The 19,659-nt window shown below is 42.0% G+C and overlaps 1 protein-coding gene across 3 annotated transcripts in view; it reads left to right on the top strand.

Annotated features, from left to right (window-relative positions):
• The window catches only part of LARP4B (La ribonucleoprotein 4B), an 80,686-nt gene that overhangs the window by 58,332 nt on the left and 2,695 nt on the right, over positions 1–19,659 (top strand). For 2 of the 3 annotated variants that reach the window (XM_029077845.2, XM_029077843.2), the window contains 9 exons: positions 389–492; positions 5,256–5,366; positions 6,132–6,185; positions 6,276–6,485; positions 12,285–12,391; positions 13,464–13,715; positions 15,117–15,162; positions 15,957–16,124; positions 18,103–18,275. In XM_029077845.2, coding sequence (XP_028933678.1) covers positions 389–492; positions 5,256–5,366; positions 6,132–6,185; positions 6,276–6,485; positions 12,285–12,391; positions 13,464–13,715; positions 15,117–15,162; positions 15,957–16,124; positions 18,103–18,275 — 1,225 coding nt within the window. The remainder of the gene's footprint in view (positions 1–388; positions 493–5,255; positions 5,367–6,131; positions 6,186–6,275; positions 6,486–12,284; positions 12,392–13,463; positions 13,716–15,116; positions 15,163–15,956; positions 16,125–18,102; positions 18,276–19,659) is intronic. The other variant, XM_029077844.2, reaches the window with a different exon arrangement.

Below are 19,659 nucleotides of genomic sequence, written 5' to 3'. Positions count from 1 at the left end.
AAAAAAAAGACAGCATGGCTGACGTTTTTGTTTTAAACTGTGTTCACCACAGCTGTCTCTGATAGTTAACTTAGCTAGTGCCTGAACGTTTCTTTTTTAAGTTTTGTTAAATAATTGAGAATTGTGGTAAACTTTTGAAACTGTTAGAGAACTAATCAATCCTGGTTTTCAAGGTACAAGTAATTTTTCTCAAGTACCCAAATGTAGCAATTTCTAAATCCTTATTTCTTATTGTTTCTAGAAATGTAATAGTGAGGTAATATTGTATTATAACATTCACCAAAAAGTGGTGTAAAAAGAATGCCAAGGTAACTAATTTATAGTTCAGTTTTCATTCCAGAAGACCTGTTGTTGCCTCACTAAATTCTTATTTTTCTTCCTGTTATAGCATTGCCTTTAGTCCAAGTGGATGAGAAGGGAGAAAAGGTCAGGCCAAATCAGAATCGCTGCATTGTTATATTACGTGAAGTACCTGAGTCTACTCCTATTGAAGTAAGAATTTTATATTCTGGGAAGATTACTCAACTCATAGGATTCCCCGTTTACCAGTATTCACATAAGCGGCTGGTCACTAATAGTGCTAAGGGAATATAAAGGGGAGACTTTGAAAAACTGGTTGTGTTAGAAGCCATCACTGTGTGCCTTTCTAGTAGAGTAACTTAAAGTCTATCTCAGTTGGATTGCTGTACGAAATTCTTGTATTTGACTAAATGCTTAGATTAACTTGGTAGAACACAGGTACCAGTTCCCGATGTGTGCCTAATAAATGTTCTTTGATGGTGATGCATGCTTCGATGGGGTGTTGGGAAATCTGCTGATGAGAGATTCTTTAGTTTCCCTTAAGAGTGCCACCTGGCCCTACTTTCAGGCAGGTCTGGAAGTCCAATAAATCAGAACCTTTCTTGTTAAAGGAAGAGACATGCTAAGTGCATCTAGGGCTTCAGCCATATAACAGATTGGAAACACTAAATTACTAAATACCTGTTCTGTGGCTGGAATCAAAACTCCTTCTTCTAGGCCACCTAAAGGGAGAAATCTTAGGAATAGAAGCAGATTCCTTTCCTCAGAGGTCTCTTTGAAATGTGATGGTTTTATCAGTCCAAAGGATTCTTACTTTGATAACCTTTTAGACACCACAATCTGTCAGAATCATTGTACTAAATGGAAAAATGAAATTATCTGGTTTTCATAATTTCTGTTGGGTTTTTTAATATTGTATTCATAACCTAAAGTCTAAAAATTGCTTCAGCATCCATGTTTTGTGATCAAAAACTCCATGTTTTATTCTGTTTTTCCTCTTTCCTTTTTCAAAAGAATGAAAAGATTTGCAGTAAAGACAAGTGAAACTTCTGGCCAAGACAGTAATTCATTAACCTAGAATTTGTCACTTGGCACTCAGCGCAAGTTGCCAGTTGGAAAAATTGCTTTTGTATAGGACACTTTTTATATCCTCCCTGTTTACTATGTGTAGAGTAAAATAATTCTAATGGTCCACCACAAAATATATAGGCCAGTGAGTTTTCCCGGAATGTGTGCTTTGACTATGTGTTTTGAGTAGAAAACTGTGGGAGAATTCATTCAGTCGTACTTGAGTGATTACTGTGTGCACAGCACTGTACTAAGCGTTAAAATCTTCCATCTCCTTCAGAGTGCAGTGTGATCAGAAAAAAGTTGTACATTCGCAGGCCGTGGCATCCATCAAAGCACGTGTGCTGCAATCTGAGTCTTCCGTAACATGAGATCCTTCAGAAACTTAACCCCTGGACTATTGTGATGCCCCTAAAGTATCCCAATAGATAAGTCAACTCTCTCCCCCCACCAATTTTTCTATCAACTCCAGTATAGTCTCGAGGATGAAATTTACATTCTTGGCTCAGGAGTAATTTCAGGCTTCCGCCCTTAGATCTCTTCTTTAGTTGGTCAGGCAGATATGCTGAAGTTCTCACAGGGAAAAGGGAATGGAGAAAGGTGGAGAGCTCTTTCAGACCACTTCACTGTATACTCCCTGAAATAACTCCTACAGTGGAGTCTAAAAACCTCTTAAATAGTTTATATGCTACTTGCCTTTTTACAAGCTTAAAATTATATTTAGAGTAATGGTGGAGGTTTAATCTCATTTTCCTAACCTGACACATTTCCCCTCTAGTAGGGAGTACAGAACTAGTTTTATGACTTCCATTTCTGAAACCGATCCAAGCGTTATAAATGAATCCGCAAAGCCAGATGACTGTTCCTCTGTAAGACATTAATGTTTGAAGTCCCATTAGACACTGGAGATGGTTCAGAAGAAAGCCACCATGATTAATTAACAGGTAGGAAGAGTATTGCAACAAGGAAAGACAAAGGAACTAGACCATTTTATCCCGGAGAAGAAAAGGTTGAGGTAAACTCTGTGCCAAAACATTGATCTGAAGCCAAGGAGCGTAGACCATCCTCATTCTGGTGCCCCAACTTCGATGCCTTTGGGGCCCACAAAGTTGGGGCCAAGTGATGGCCGTCTCCTTCCCTGAGCCGAAGAAGGCCCAGGTGAGGACCACAGCCAGGCTAGGGGCCTTGAGTGACCCTAGCTCAAGATGCAACGTAATAACATTTCAAGGACATGAGCTACTATAACCCAGAATTACTGATCTTCCACCAAAGGTGAAACATTGCTGGGTAGTGGGTCTAGCTGAGAAATAATGAACACTGTCCAGGAAGTGAAGGTGGTTAAACATTGGAATGGGTAAGCAAAAGGGATTGTGGCATCTCCTTGTGGACATTATTAAAGATGTCCACATTTTTGTCTAGGATTGATTGATAGGTTATCCCCAGTGATGGAACAGCCCAGTTGTGTGCCCTGGAAGAGGGCCCTGGGGTATTTGGGTAAACTGGGCTCAGTACCAGTGCAGTTCGGTGCCTGGCACTGACTCCACCCCTTTCCATGCCATCAGGTGACCTGGGTGTACTGTGGCTAGTTGATAGTTTTATCTCCTTTCCTTTCCTCTTCCTGCAGTTGTATCAAAGAAGATAGATACAAACGTTCACTCCCCCTCCCTGGCACTTTCTTTAACCCCAAGACCTGGATTGTGGATTTCTTCTCTGCTGGCCCCAGTCCTTACTCCTGCAGCCCCAGGGAAGAGATGGAATAAGGGGCATTTCCAGCTACTAGAGCTAGAGGTTTGGAAGGACTGTGTGCAGAACACTGTACCAAGCACTTGGGAGAGTACAGTATAACAATATAATAGACGAATTCCTGGCCCACAGTGAGCTTACAGTCTAGAGGAGGCAGACATTAATATCAATAAAGCCCATCTGCACCTTTTGCTCCCCGCTTGCCTGGTTACATTACTGGCTCTGCTGCTTAGTGAGAAGAATCAGCCTTTCAGCAATCAGTTAGTGGTATTGAGCACCTACTATATGCAGAGCACTGTGTTAAGTGCTTGGGAGAGTACAATACAGCAGAATTAGTAGAAATGTTCCCTGCCCATAGCAAGCTTACACAGTCTAGATGGGGAGACCAATGTGAATATGAGTAATTTATACTGAATAATTTAAAGATATTTGTACATAAGTGCTGTGGGAAACACCTAAAGTAGCATTCATCAGCTGGCTTTAAAAAAGAATGTTTTATTTTGTGAATTGCATTACTTTATGTTGTTTCCATCCTTTTAATAGTATAATGACATTAAAGTCTTTGCTCCATTTGACAATGTTTCACTGTAAATTTTACAAAGTTGCAAACCTCTGTTCTGAAGGTATGGTAAAATATTAAATTATTTGTTCAGATTGACATTGTATTCTAAAAGTTTTGCTAAGTGGCAAGGCTTTGTTTTGAAGATAGGTAAACTTTACTTTGGAAATGCCATTAGACATCCAATTCTTACTGAATTATCAGTTAATCAGTGCTCCTTGTGGGCAGGGAATGAGTTTAATTGTTGTATTGTTTGCTCCCAAACCCTTAGTTCAGTGCTCTGCACACAATAAAGCAATCAATAAATATTATTGAATTGAATGAATGGTATTTATTGAACACTTACTATATGCAGAGCACTGTACAAAACCTGAGGGAGAGTCCAGTATAACAATAAACAGACACAATGAGCTTACAGTCTAGAGGGGGAGACAGACATGAAAGTAAATTTCAGCTGTGGGCATAAGTGCAGTGGATCTGTAGGTGGGATGCATATCAAGGGCTTGAAGGGCACAGATTCAAGTGCATAGATGACAGAAGGGAGAGGCAGTAGGGGAAAAGTGGAGAGAGTGTCTTGGATGAGATTTGATTTTAATAGGGCTTTGAAGGAAGGGAGAGTGGTGGTCTCTCTTTTAAGGAGGAGGATGGAGTTCCAGGCCAGAGGGAGGACATGGGCAAGGGGTCGAGAGTGAGGCAGATTAGACTGAGGTACAATGAATAGGTTCGTGTTAGAGGAGTGAAGTGTCTGGACTAAGTTGTATTAGGAAATCCGCAAGGTAAAGTAGGAGTGAGTGAACTGATAAAATGCTTTAAAGCCAATGGTAAGGAGTTTGATGCAGAGGTGAATGGGCAATCACTGAGTGGGGTAACATGGGGTAATGGGTTTTTTTTGTTGTTTTTTTTGTTTGTTTGTTTAAAGAAAAATGATCTGGGCAGCAAAGTATGCAGTGGAGTGGGGAGAGACAAAGTTGCCCTGAAAGCAGTCTTCAGAGGAGAGAGGTTGGGATTGGAGAGGCAGATTTGGGAATCATCCATGTAAAGATGGAAGTTGAAGCTTTGGGAGCAAATGAGTTCTCTAAGGGAGTAGGTGTAGATGGAGTATTGAAGGGCTCCCACTTTTAGGTAGGAGGCAGAGGAGCAGCACCTGTAATGAGTGGCCAGAGGGAGAGGAGGATAACCAAGAGAGGACAGTGTCAGTGAAGCCAAGGTTGGATAATGTTTCAAGGAGAAGCGGGGGGGGGGGGGGGGGGGGGGGGGGGGCAGAGGGCGGGACACAGTGTTAAAGGCAGCTGAGAGGTCAAGGAGGACAGGATGCAGTATAGGTTGTTGGATTGGGCAAGAATTTGGTTGAGTTGAGTTGAATAACTCAACCTTTGTTCTTTTCTTCTAGTTTTACCAGTTTATCTTTCTTAGATAAAATCCCTATGTATAATTCTGAATGTTGAATTGAGGTTTGTGACTGAGCCACTGTCACCTCTAACACTAAAGCAGCTAGATTCTGAAAGCTGTTTTTTCTTTCCTTTTTCCTGCTTTTTTTGGCCATTTAATGGGATATTTACACTATCTCTGTTTCACTATTTTATAGGAAGTGGAAGCGCTCTTTAAGGGCGATAATTTACCCAAGTTCATCAACTGTGAGTTTGCTTATAATGACAACTGGTTTATAACATTTGAATCAGAAGCTGATGCGCAGCAGGTAAGCCCTTATTGTTTTCATTACAAAAATTGAATATAAATTAGATATAAGTAGATGACTGGTCTTTGACATTTTTTAGTTAAAGTTTTACAGTTGAATGTGCTCCCCTCTTTGTCTTGCTCATTAATTATGCAAAATAGGGTAAACAGTATTTACTCAACATTTGCTGCATATTTAGAGTATTTTCTTTATAAATTGGTTTTGTTTTTTTCCCGGGGAAGTCTAAATCCCAATTTACCTTTCTTTCAGAGTTGCTCACTAAACTTGTCCCTAAAAGAATCAGGTTCTCTTTTAGCAATTGCAATCTAAGTGCCACACAATTATATATATACTTTAAAACCAGTAGTGTTTTATACAAGTATTCACAAAGAACAGTGCTGCAACTACTTGAGTGAACAAGATCAATAAGTGCCTCCGGGTAGCACTTGGTCAAAGTATTTCTGAAGTTAGAAAGTTAGACTTTGAAAGTAGATTATTAAGTAGATTTTTGAAAAGGTGTTTCAGGTGTGCAATGTGAAAGTCATGTAAACAAGTGCTCTTAACAGAAAAAACAGTACTAAGTGAAATGAATTTTATCACTATTGTATAGCCCAATTTTGAAGCTTTATAGTCATGATTTTTCTTCCAGAAAGCAACAGCTATTAAAGGCTATACAGGAAGGAGTGAAAGAGTCATTCATTACTGTTTAGGCTAATTCAGGAAAGTTTGGTACATATTGTATTGTGTGAGTGAAGGAATAACTTTTGTAAACATTTCTGCCCTTAGGCTTATAGATATTTGAGAGAAGAAGTGAAAACCTTCCAAGGAAAACCGATAAAGGTAAGGAAGAGAAATGGCTATGTTTTGATTGTTATTGATATTAATATAGTCCTAAGAAGTTTTGATATGCTTTTACTATTCTTAATACAGGCTCGGATAAAAGCAAAGGCAATAGCTATAAACACATTTTTGCCAAAGAATGGATATAGACCTCTGGACATGAACCTTTACACCCAGCAGCGTTATACTACATCATTTTATTTACCTCCAGTGTACAGCCCCCAACAGCAGTTCCCCCTGTACAGCTTAATTACCCCTCAGACGTGGTCAACTACACATAGCTACCTGGATCCTTCTTTGGTAAGCCTGTTTTATTTTATTATTTTTTTTAACATTTTTCCAAGTTTGCTACATTTCCATGATATATGAACACTGATTAAAAGATTTAAAGCCAAGTTCTTTTGGTAGGGTTAGGACTGATTGTGTTACATGTGCATTTTTAACAGTAATCTGCTCTGCAGAATTAGTGATTGAAAAAACCAAAACCCCTCAAAACTAGTTCAGTCAGTAATATTTGAGTTTCCACTGTGTGCAAATTCTTGAACTGGCTTCAGGGAAGAACTGCCAAGCTAGTAGGTGAGAGTGTCCTCGCCTCGTGCAGTTGATACTCTGATGAGAAAGAGGACACGAATGACAGATGCATATGACCAGCTGCAGCAGTGGAGATGTATATTTATTAAAAAATCAGAAGTGGGAAGGATAAAAGACAGATCGAGAGCAGTTGTCACAAAAGTCAACTGGGAATAATCTAAAAGACTTCATGGAGAAAGAGTTGTTGATTTGTGGAGAAAGGTTGGGGTGGGCATTTCAGGAGAGGGGCCGATTAAATTCTCATGAGCCACTTTAGGGAGTAAGTGTTTGCTCACTACATGCTTTCTCCCCTGGCCCATCTCACTTATTAGCTAATACTTTTTGGGTGAACTAACCGCTTTCCCTTTTGTGTTCAGAGTTAGGGCTGAACTATTTTCAGCTAATGCTACCTCATGAGGTGGTGGCTGAGGAAATAGTGTTGCCCCCATCTGGATGAAAGGGACACATTACTTCATGCGTGGAACTGTAGAAAATGGGAAGAAAGGTGGTTTTTGTGATCGCCTACCATCTCCTCCCTCTTTCAGTGCTATCCTGAGGCTTAATGGGAGTTTCTAATGTAACTATTCTAAAACACGATTGCTTTCATACTGTATAGATCGGCTTCAAGTTCTGTGAAGCTGAAAGAAATTTCAGAAGGGTTCTGACTTAAGGTTTAAAACCATTGTTCTAAATCCCAATGGTTTAATCAGTTCTTCAGATATGCAGTTGACCTTTCTGATCCCCAGAACGAGACTGTGATAAAGGGATATTCTGTTTTCCACAATCAAGCCTTTTTCTAAACACACCATTCAGTAAAGTTCTAGAGTTTGGTAGGTGGTGCTTGTTGAAAGAAGTGTGATGGAGGAACAAGAAGTTTCCAGCATAGAATTAAGGTATCAAAGGCCATGTTTCCATATCACAAATTTGTTGATTACCATAATTAAAGCTTGCAGTTTTATATCATCTGTTTGGTAAAGCAGTTTTTAAATAGCACCGTTAATATTTGATTCAAACAGATTTGAAAATAGAATTCCCCGATACATTTTAAGCAGTTGTTTGGAAGACACACAATTCGCAATTATAATTGGTTCTAAATGATCCTAATTCAATGAGGGAGTAGCAGCAGTTTATATAACATTATAACTCTATATACTAAAAGAAACATGTTATTCTACATTTTGTGTGCTCTCTGAGAAAAGCTTCTGGTCTTTCCTGTGACTTGAGAATAGTTTCTAAAGATGCACATTTGGGTTGATGTCACCAGGACTGCTACTCTGTAAAAACAAAGTAACCAAGGTTTTCTTTGTCTTTCACTCACACACTTGGATAAAATCTCACCATTAGTAGCATCATCATCAATTTCCAAAGGGTAGTTGTACTTAAACACAAGATTGATTTTTAATTTAAATTTCCCTAAACAATATACCAGTCAGGTCAAAATAGTGAAAACACTTGATATTTTCATAATTGTTGCCCAATTTAGATTCAGAATGAATCTTTCAAATCCTATAACATACAATACACTGTGCATCTGTTCCCAGGATTGTAATTTCTGTCTACACAGTGGAATGTGCTGTGAGAGATGTTAACAGGTTTCCATTTCTAAACTCGCCCAGCATAATCAGTGACTTAGTTTGTGTGTCCCTCTCCCTTTAAGTTGTATAAAAGTGCTATTTCCCAAGGTTTTTGATCTTTCTATTACAGAACATTAGAGTTCAAATTTTGTTTAGCTGTGGTTCTCTGTTTTATTCTTAACTGAGAAGCAGTCCTTTTATGATTCTGCAAATTTATGTTTCAGCTAGAAAGAAGAATTAGCTTCAGTAAATACAAAGAGGGAAACCATTAGTAAAAATAGAGAAAATGCTGAGAAGCAGCATGGCCTCCTTGGAAAGAGCACAGACCTGGGAGTCCTAGGACCCAGTTTCTACCCTCTCTCACTTGTCTGCCGTGGGACCTCGGACAGTCACTTAACTTCTCTGTGCCTCAGTTCCTACATCTATAAAAAAAGGAGTTTAAGACCGTGAGCCCTATATGGACAGGGACTGTATCCATCACAGTTATCTTGCATCTACCGCAACAGTTTAGTACAGCACCTGACACACATTAATCACTTAAATACCATTAAAAGAAAAAAAATCCCTTTAAGTGTAGTTTAAATGTGACATCTATAAAACAGTACCTTTTGGCCCCTCTCATTGGAAATTGGCCAGTTATGCTAGGAGATAGAAAACCCTGTCAAAAAGGCTAGCGTGTCCTTTGTGAGGCTTACGTACTGTGACTTCAAGAGTCACACCAACCACTGTCTATAGCACATGTACTACCCCACCTTTCTGTGGCCCAGTTGGGCTTGAATGAGCTAATGAGAGCTGTTTCTAGACAAGGAGGACAGAGGACACAGTGAAGCAGAATCTCAAACAGGGTGTCATTGGAGTGGACAGTTACAATAGGAGAAGTAACACAGAAAGGACCACAACATAAGGCTGGTGCTGTACCATAGTGCCATAAACCGGAAGGCAATTGACTTGGTAGCCACTGTGGCCTTTGCCACTCACGTTGATTGGCCATTTATCTGGATTCTTGGTGGGCCTGTCTACCTCACAGAAGGCTTGAGGTAATAATTTGGTCAGAAACCTTCAGAGAAGCAGCCTGGCCTAGTGGGAAGAGTATGGGCCTGGAAATCAAAGGACCTGAGTTCTAATCCTGGCTTTGCCAGGTGTCTGCTGTGTGACCTTGGGCAAGTCATTTCACTTCTTTGAGCCTCAGTTACCTCAGCTATAAAATGAGGATTAAGACTGTGAGCCCCATGTGCGACAAGGACTAAGTCCAACCCGATTATCTTGTATCTCTCCTAGTGCTTAGTACAAGGCCTGGCACAAAGTAAAAGGCTTAACAAAAACAATTAAAAAAAGAAACCCTTCACAGCCTGTTGGCATAGCTCCAGCAGGCAAAACTGAGAGTAGTACCCAAGTTTCCTGAGTCCGAGAGCCAAAGCTCTTTGCACTGGACCAGCAGCAGGACTGGTGACTAGTACTAACAAATGGCATGGCCCCATGCCAATTTTTTGCATGCTTTTAATTTTTTTACCATATTCGTAGCTAACTAAATGAAAATTTAACATCCAGCCATACCACTGAGTACTGAGTACCCCTCCATCCCCCTCCCCCCCCCCCCCCTTTTAGATGCCTCACATTTGAATGCACACTTTGTTGTCAGAAGCACAGAGACCTTTATCCAGAGAAACGTCTAATACCTCCTCTTGCAGTCTCTCCATTATTGCTCTTGATCCAGGTCACCATCAGACAACACACTTCCCAGGCTGCCAAGTCTGCTGGCAGGTTACTGCCTGGGTCCTTCTGAGAAGCAAGTTTTTAACTAAAACTACTTCAGTCACTCAATGGTATTTGAGCGTTTCCTGTGTGCAGAGTACTGTACTAAGAAGCAAGTACTGAGGAAGCAGCATGGCCTAGTGGAAAGAGTATGGGCCTGGAAGTCAGAGGACCTGGGTTATGTTCCCAGTTGCCTGCTTTGTGACCTTGGACAAGTCACTTCACTTCCTCTGTGCCTCATTTTCCTCATCTGTAAAATGGGGATTCAATACCTGTTATCCTTCCTGATTAGATTGCGAGCCCCATGTGGGACAGAGACTGTGTCCAACCTGATTAACTCATATTAATTCAGTCGTATTTATTGAGCGCTTACTATGTGCAGAGCACTGTACTAAGCCCTTGGAATGTACAATTTGGATATCTACCATAATGCTTAGAACAGTGCTTGGTGCATAATAAGCACTTAAATACCATAAATATAATAGTACAATAGAATCAGTTGGCATAATTCCAACCTTCAAGGGTCTTACAGTTTAGTGGGAATCGCTACTTCATAGCAGTACGGGTCATATTAAAACAACAGTAATCGCAAAGTCCTTTGAAAAAGGTTCTATCGCCCAAATTACCGTATGTTTCTGCCCAGAGGATTTTGTTGCATAGCAGGTGTCCTGATACCATGTTGTACTTTTGTTTTTAATGGGATCCAGGGGAAGTTATCAGCAACTCCTTTAGTTGGGCACAATGGGAAAGAAATGATTTATGGAGGATTTGTCTGTACAGGGTGCTCACAGGCCCAGAATCAAACATGAATGGTAGTAGCAATGCTCGTCTTCATCTCACAGATGAATCCCAAGACAAGCCCTATACCAAGCTGCAAGTTCGTCCTTATTCTAACTTTAAACGAGGAGATTGGAGGACATTACTCACTTTGCCTATTTAGATTTTTCCCCTTGCATAGTGCAGTCCTCTCCTCTGGGACTTCCTCCTTCTTTGCTTGCTTGGGCCAAAGACTAACTGGCCCTTCCTTGGCAGGGCTCCTAGGCAATAAATGGACCAAAGTTCAAGCTTTCAACCTAACTTCCTTCTTTCTCCCCTCTTAGCTAGCTTCTCTCTCTGGCCAAGTCGGACCTGGCTTGGGTCTTTGTGGATTTAATTTCCTGAGATCCAGTTACGTGGTACGACCAAGTTGGGGAATTCCTTGTCTTTTCTCCCCCCCCCCCCCTCCAGCTTTCCAAAAATTCATATTTATTCATGATGGGGGAACCATTAGCTATCACCACTAAATCACTATTTCACCTGATGTGTGTTGTCAATCCTTAAATGAATGTTCATCTTTCTTCTTAGAACTCCTTCAGAAATGATTGCATGTTATGACTTTTGGTATTGGCTTTCCTCTTCATGCAGCTGGCAGGTTCCCATGAGTAATTTTAAAGAAAAAGTCCATGCAAATAAAATAAAGGAAGAGTCACTTTTAAACAGGAAATGTCAACATTTCGAGATAATTTCTCACCCTGCTCTCCCTATTGTAATTATTAAAAAGCACAACTATGAGTTTCATGCTTAGTCACTGCCATTGTCGGTCTCTAATTACCTCTCCCCACTGAAACTCGTAGATTGGGAGCCCTTTAGGGACAGGGACCTATGTATTCTCTCCCAGCACTTAATACAGTGCACTGCACGCAGTATGTGCTTAATAAATACTACTGTAACTATCATTCAACAAGAAAATGAAGTAAATTGAAATATTGGACTAGGTTCACTCAGTAGTATTGTTCTAAAATCAAATTTCAACCAGAGCACTTGCCCTGAAACACTTTGAAAACAAAAACTTCTTGGCTACCTCTTCCTTCTTTACAGCTCTTCCTTCTCTAATTTCCTCACATGTGTTATGAGAGAGAGAGTTGGGGGCCAAAAGTACTGGAGAAAGCCAAAAGCAAAATCTCCATTCTCTTTGCCCTTTCACTATATGAAATTTAGACTCCCTCTCTCCTCCCTCTTTCCCCCTTCTCCCCCCCCTTCCCCTTCTCTCCCCCCTCTTCCCCCCTCCCCCCTCTCAAAGGTGAAATAGGATGTGGTATGTTGAATTAGCCTTATATGTAATTAGACTGTGAAAATGTAGGAGTCTCCTCCTTTTTCCTGCAGCACAAAAAATAGAAAGGTGTGATCATTGTGGTTTTGATCTGTGTTGTTTCTTTATCTCCAGGTAGCACCATTTCCAAATACTGGATTTATCAATGGGTTTACGTCTCCAACCTTCAAACCTGCAGCATCTCCTTTGACTTCCCTCAGACAGTATACTCCTAGGAACAGGCAAGTCAATCAGATTGAAATATAGAGGAGTTTTGAGTTATTTTCATTTCTTTAGGCAAGTAGGTACCAACAAACTAAGTTGCCCCATCCAGGACATTTGCTTTGTGAATATGCCTAAAGTGGAACCCAGGCTTTAAAGCCAAATATCACCAGATAACTCATTAGAGGACAGACACATAGTAAAGTTCATACAAAAAAAGTGTCTTTCAGTGTTTCTTCTTTGCCCCTTTAAACAATTAGGAAAAATAATAAATTTCATTTGGAAAGTATTGTTCCCTAAGGAAAGAGCAGCCGCCCTATATCCACAGACCCAGGAGAAGGAGAGGGGACAACTACCATCTGGCCCATTGCAGCCATTTTAGCAGCTCTCACCCTCTTCTTCTTTCCTCTCCTCCCTTCCCCCCCCCCCCCCCGCCCTGTAGTTACTGCTCTAAAAGTGGCACAAAAGTCCCTTCCCCCGCAAAAAAACCCAAAAAACCTGAGATTGTGCAGGGAGTGCCTAGGAAATAGGCAACATTCATTCATTCAGTCGTATTCATTGAGCGCTTACTGTGTGCAGAGTACTGTACTAAGCGCTTGGGAGAGTGCAATATATCAATAAACACATACCCTACCCTCAACGAGCTTTCGGTCTAGAGCAACATGTGCTCCACCTGAAGCAGGAGAGGGACATGAGCCTTGATCCAGGGGCTCCCCTCGGCTTTCTCTAGAACCAGTAAGTCCTCACCTGGCCCTCTTCCAGGTAGATTTTTTTCTACCTGTAATTCCAGCGTTGCCATATAGCTGCACAGAGTCTGTGTATGGACTCAAACTTTTGAATTGGATTTCTGGAAAGGTAAAAATGTCACCTTGGAAATTGAAGCCATGGCTTATTGCTCCTGGGTTGACTGACAGATGAAGATACTTTGGTCTTCAGGAGAATTACTCATTTTTAAAGAGACTATAAATAGTAGCAGAACTTGAAGGTAAAATATTTTTTGACCACAAAGTCCTCATTCTAGTTGTAAACTCTTGATGCAAGCTTTCATAATTTTATTTAGAATAAATATGTATAAAATGATTTGTTCTGCAGGAATCCTAGTAAGTCACATCTGCGACACACAATACCCAATGCAGATAGAGGACCTGGATTATTAGAGAGCCCTACGATATTTAATTTTTCTGCCGATCGTTTAATTAATGGTGTCCGGAGTCCACAAGCAAGGCAGCCAGGACAGAACAGGACTCGGATACAAAACACTTCAAGCTATGCCAAGAGAGATATAGGAACTGGGCGAATGGAACAGAGTAATCTTGAATCATCTCCTGGATTAGGTAGAGGAAGGTGAGTTACGAAAATGTTAGGTAAAATAGGTGTCCGGTGTTTTGTTGGCGAGTGTGAACAGTTGTGAATAACAGAATTTCATTTTCTAGATTTTTCTTGCAAAAATCTCAAATTTCTTTTTCTGTTTGACTAGTCACTCTGGTCTTTCTCAACCAGATGGCTAAAACTCAGTGTGGACGTTGCAAAAGCTGTCATAATTTTGCCCCATTACTTTTGCAGTGGGAAAGGTTATCAACATTTATTGACTACACAATATACAGCTTAAACGGAGGCTTAGCTTATTATCACTCCTCTCACCCCTCCTTCCTGTTTTACCTCCACACAGGAAGTCCAAAATTGGTAAAGAGCAGAGGGATAAGTTCCGTTAAAAAGACTACCTGTGGAGAATATCAGAAGATCAGAACTGCCATTTACTGAGTTATATCTGTGGTCAGTCCAGCCCAGTATCTGCTTCTGACAGTGTTAATGGGATGCTAGAGGGAACTGTGTGTTGGTCGTCCTCCTGAACATCCATCCTAGTGCTTAGGTGACATCATCTAACACCCGTAACATGCCTCTACACCCCTAACTTGCCTCTCTATGTCCTTCAGTGACCCACTATGGACCCCATATCCAGGAATCTGGGAATCACTGAGAGCAGGGCTGACAGCCTTCCTCTGCCTGCTTAATTGGAGCCGAACTACTGCTAGCCCGACTCCCTTTTTTTTCCTTGCACTCCCTTTCCACATTCCCTGTCCTAGAAATTTACCTTTCTGTCCTTCCCACCGGCTTCCTGCCATGGTTCCATGTTTATACTCCTTCCCCCCTTTTTACCCCACTTTCCCTCCCCCCAAGCTCCCCATCCGAGGCAGGCCTTGGGAGGCGGGGGTTCAGGATGATCTATCAGCTGGCCTTATTTCCCTTCTCCATTCCTTTCCTCCTCCTTTCCACCACCCCTCACCTATTTTAGTCGGGAAGGTGCAGGGTTGTCAGGATAGGGGCAGGAGTATCATGCTACTGGTAACAAGTGTAGCAAAGAAGATGATGTATTTTGCAACCTCTGAAATGTAGCGTCTGGAGGCTATTAGCCAGGGAGCGGCAGCAGAGGAAGCAGTGGTGACAGTGAGTAGCCATGGCAGGAAAAACACTCTAGGTCACTGTGTCAGCCTGAGCTGGTTGATCTTCTGCAGTGGTCTGTACACAGTGGACTCCGTTGTGACTGGTGACTGAATCTCTGCAGTCCCGTTTCGTATGCTGCAGCGCCGCCTGGTCTTGCAGGGATCTATCAGAGTACCGCCTGTCCTTAAAACAGTAATTTTGGAATAGAAGGTTGTCTTCGGAAGTTTGAAAATAATTGAGAATGAGCTGGTTTTCTTTCTCCCTGGGCAATGGTAGATAATTTTTACCATTTCTATCCCCTAGGAAAAACTCATATGGTTATCGAAAGAAAAGAGAGGACAAGTTTACAGTGAGTATTTGTACCTACTTTGAGTACTTTGGGCCTGTACTTTTACACAGAACTTTGATATGAGAATTTGAATCAATCAATGGTATTTATTGAGCGCTTACTGTGTGCAAAGCACTGTACTAAGCACTTAGGAGAATACAGTACAACACAGTTGGTAGACATGTTCCCTGTCCACAACGTGAGCGATCTTTTCCTTTCCCTCTTTTTTTTTTGCTTCCATAGAGGAGAAAGATAAGAAATAAGGGGTGAGGGAAGTATTAAACCTTTTAGGATAAGAAAGTATAAACATAAATAATAGTAATAGGGATAATTAGTCTTTAAAGTTAACAGCCCATTAGGAATTTGGAGCGAGTTCTTCCTGTACTCTGCTCATTTAGTTCCAGTCCAAAATCTGCTTGGTGTCCAGTCTTTCCATAGATTTCCTCCCTCTCATTGCAGAATACAACCTTTTAGCACAGTTATATTTTGAACGGGCAAATTACAGAAGAAAGTTTCAACTTTGGGAGGCATCTGTAAAGGCATGAAGCAGCTTCCTAAGCTAACCAAGAGGCCCTGGGGAGGATCCAGTCCTCAACCTTGAACATTGGTTTGATCCTAGATTATAATGGCAGAGTTTGCTAATTTACAATCCTCCTTTGTGTTTGAAAGTTGAATAGAGGAAACATACTTGTGCACAGCAGAATTTGTGATTTTGGCATGGTGTAAATACTATTATTTTTGTTTTGGATAGGCTCGGCCAATATGTCATTGAGAGTGAGCGCAGTTTTAAAACTTTAACCTTTTTTGTGTTACAGAGGGGTCAGACGCAATCACCACCACCAGCGGCAAAACCTCCATCTCCTAGTTTTGAACTGGGATTGTCTAGCTTTCCGCCTTTACCCGGAGCTGCAGGCAATTTGAAGACTGAGGACTTGTTTGAAAACAGATTGTCTAATGTAGAAATAGGAGCATCAAAAGATAGGGTAAGTTAGACACTTGGCAGGAAACCTACCATTAATGTGGTATGTGCGTTGTGGGGGTGGGGAGGTTGAGGTTCACTGATTCTCATGCAGGAAATCACATGTAATTTGAACATCAAACCGTATACCGCTCGTATTGGTCATCTGAAGACATCTCAAAATCCCCAAAAAGAAAGATCTGCATCTTAACGATGTGGCATTTAGTAGGTTTGATTTGTGTCTGGTGCGGCCCCCCATAGGGTTTTTGGAGTCTGCAGCACCAGGGTTTATCAGTTTCCAGTTAGCACCCAGAAGCCAGTGAGCTGTGGGAGACAAGAGCCCTCTGCCATGCTTCTGGGCAGCTAATTTGGTAAAACTGGGGGCTTATCTCGGGGTTTCTCTGAGCTAACTGGTGGCAACAGCAGCATCGGATGATTTTCTAGGGTTCTGGCGGGGTGTGTAGGGAGACCGTATCAGGCAGTGGCCTGGACTAACATCAGGCAGCTATTCCTAGCTACTGGCCCCCAACAGGACCTTTGCCTGGCACGTTGGTATCCCTTGGTGGATACTCTAGGCTCTAGATCCTAGGTTAAGTCCTACGGTATATCCCTAAAATTCTGTCCAAAGGAGGACTCCTCTTGAATACCACAAAATCTGCCGGGCACATGCCTATCATATCACAGGATGCTTGAGGACATACTTGAATAAAAAAAAAACCACCCACCCAAAGTTGTCACAGCTTGCAGATTGTGCTCCACAACTATGAAGCAGATTCATCTGACCACTTCATTGAGGGGTTCCTACAAACCCGTAGTCAGCCAACTCTTGGAGAACCTGAAACTGTGGTTTATGCACTGTTAACTTGCAGAAACAGTGGAACTAGCCTCTCCTTTTTAGAAAATCATTCTTCTCGCTTCTAGTTCCTTTCTACTATTTAAAACAGTGGAAGGGGTCTTGAGAACCCTTCTTCCTCTGGGCAGATGATTTCTGTGTCCGTGGATCAATTCTGCCATAGAAAGTGTAAGTCATTTTGTATTAAGGGAACCTCTTAGGAAGCCACTAACTTGGATAGTCTGAGCACTTAAAGTTGCATTAAATATGCAAATTCATAATTTTTATAAGAGTTTTAATTCTTATTTAACTGAATGTTCACTTTGACCCTTAGATTTTAACCAGGAGTTTTCCTAATCCATGATTTAAGCAAAGTAAAGACAGAATTAAAGATAACTCTGCAAGTCCACAGCGCCTATAATTTTAATGTGATGTGCAAATCCAGCTTTCATCAGTTAATCATTCGTATTTGAGTGCCTACTATGTGCTTGGGTGATTACAGTGCAACAGAGTTAGACATTTTCCCTGCCCACAACGGGCTTGCAGTCTAGAAGGGGAGACAGACATGAATATAAATAGATTGTTATAATATTAATTCAAAGCTGTGTACCTAAGTTCATTCAATAGTATTTATTGAACGCTTACTATGTGCAGAGCACTGTACTAAGCGCTTGGAATGTACAGTTCGGCAACAGATAGAGACAACCCCTGCCCAATGACGGGCTCACAGTCTAATTGGGGGAGACAAATGGCAGAGCAAAACAGAACGAAAGGAAAACAAGACAACATCACGATAAATAGAAGCAAGGGGGTGTACACCTCATTAACAAAATAAATAAGGTGGTAATGTATACAAATGAGCACAGTGCTGAGGGGAGGGGAGAGGGGAGAAGCAGAGGATGGGATGGGGCAGGGAGGGAGAGCAGAGGGAAAAGTGCTAAGTGCTGTGAGTGGTCCATCATTCACGAAGCACCACCACACTAAGCCTCTGTTGCATTTTCCAGAGTGGGGTACCTCCCTCGACTTCTGTTTCCATTGGTTTGGGTCCATTTGGACCGGTGGCCCTTTCGTGCCCCCAAATTGTAATCCGATGAGTGAAATTGTCCCGTTCCGATGAGGTTGCCGAGACGGAATATACAACCGATTCTGTGCTCTGAATCCCTCTCCTTAGAATCTAAATGTGGATGCAAGTACAAACACTATCCCGTCAGGAATCCCCAGAGAGCCGCCTCCCCCAGCCGCCTCCGCCGCCGCCTCCGCCGCCGCCACTGCTGTCGTCGCCACCACCACCACCGCTGTACCTGGGACGTATGAACGCCCTCCATCCCCAGCCCAGACGCCAGAGTAAGAACTTGGAACCTTGACGCACCTGCATTTGCCTTGGTTTATTCTGAGTCACACAGTTGCGTAGCTTGTTGTTCGAGTAAAATTTTCCCGCTGAACCAATACATGAAAGTTTATTTTATTTTTGGGGTGTAATTTTACAGCTCATTTAGGATTAATGCGCCCTGCCCTTTCTATATTCAAGAGGTATCCTGTACTTTCACCCCAAAGTTTCATCGTATGAAAAGCAGGCACCGTTATATGAGTAACTCTGTTTTTACTGAAATCCTATTCCACTGGTTAAAGAGCTTAAGCTGGGTATAGGAAACAAAACAGAGGAAAAGAGTGATGGGGAAAAGGAAATGAAGGTAAAAGGGATTTCATTTTAGCTAGGAACAAGTAGTATTAAGCAGCAGTAAGAAAAACGAAGGGAAATTGGAAAGGAAGGACAGGAATGTGACCTTACTGGAGGCAAAGGGCAGTTCTGTAGGATAAAAGTACGTTGAAGGTCATAGAATATTTTTATACTCAATTTTTGTTCGAAATGGAATTCAACTCTCAAATATTGATTACCCAAAATGAGGCCTACAGATAACCAAAATGCCCTTGCCAAGAAACCCAGACCCATTTGATCACCCCAAACTCCGATCCTGCAAAAAGTCAAAGGTTTCTGGGGAATTCTTTGCATGGCAGATGGCAGGATTTGATTCTAGTGCTAGAGGTTTGCGTGTGTGACTTACACTTTCCCTTCCTGGGCAGTCATGTTCCATCGGGAAGAGGAATGCACTGAACGAGTAGCTGGAAAGGGGTGTAGTTCGTGGCAAAGTGCGGGCACCAGGCTTTTCCAGACGGGAGTAGCCACATCTTAGTGTTGCTGCCGTACTGTCGATCCACAGCCCAGCTCGCGTAGCCTTTGTAACCGCTGAGGTGTTGGCTGCTCACGTTTGCCAACTATTTTTCAGGATTCCCCCTGGGCCCGCCCACCTCGCGAAATGTCCTGGGCGATGCTTCGGTCAGAGCCTTCACCCCTGATGGCATAGCCCCATCCTCCTCCTTATCAGGGTGAGGCTAGGACCCAGGTCTTTTGATTCCCAGAGCTGTGGTCTTTCCCTCAGATCAGTACTAGGATTTCAGTCTGAAATAGTCGGTTTGGTCAGGACACTTGTATCAACTGAGCATTTTAGAGAGAACACGGTGACAGAACTAGGGAGCATTCTTCCAAGGGCCCTTCTCTAGCTGGAGAAAGTGCAAAGCGATTTCAGGGCGGGGAAAGAACCACTGTACGCGCAAAGCTTCAGACGCGGGCCGAGTGCTGCAGTGAGCTTTCCTTTAACCGGGGTTCTGCATTAGAGGAGAACTGGAGGAGTCCTCCTCTATGGACTGCATCGCTTACCCCTGCCAGACT

The sequence above is a fragment of the Ornithorhynchus anatinus genome, chromosome 13 (genome assembly GCF_004115215.2).
Source record: "Ornithorhynchus anatinus isolate Pmale09 chromosome 13, mOrnAna1.pri.v4, whole genome shotgun sequence".
In the NCBI taxonomy this organism is placed as follows: domain Eukaryota; kingdom Metazoa; phylum Chordata; class Mammalia; order Monotremata; family Ornithorhynchidae; genus Ornithorhynchus; species Ornithorhynchus anatinus.
This window is presented reverse-complemented; position numbering and strand designations above follow the sequence as displayed.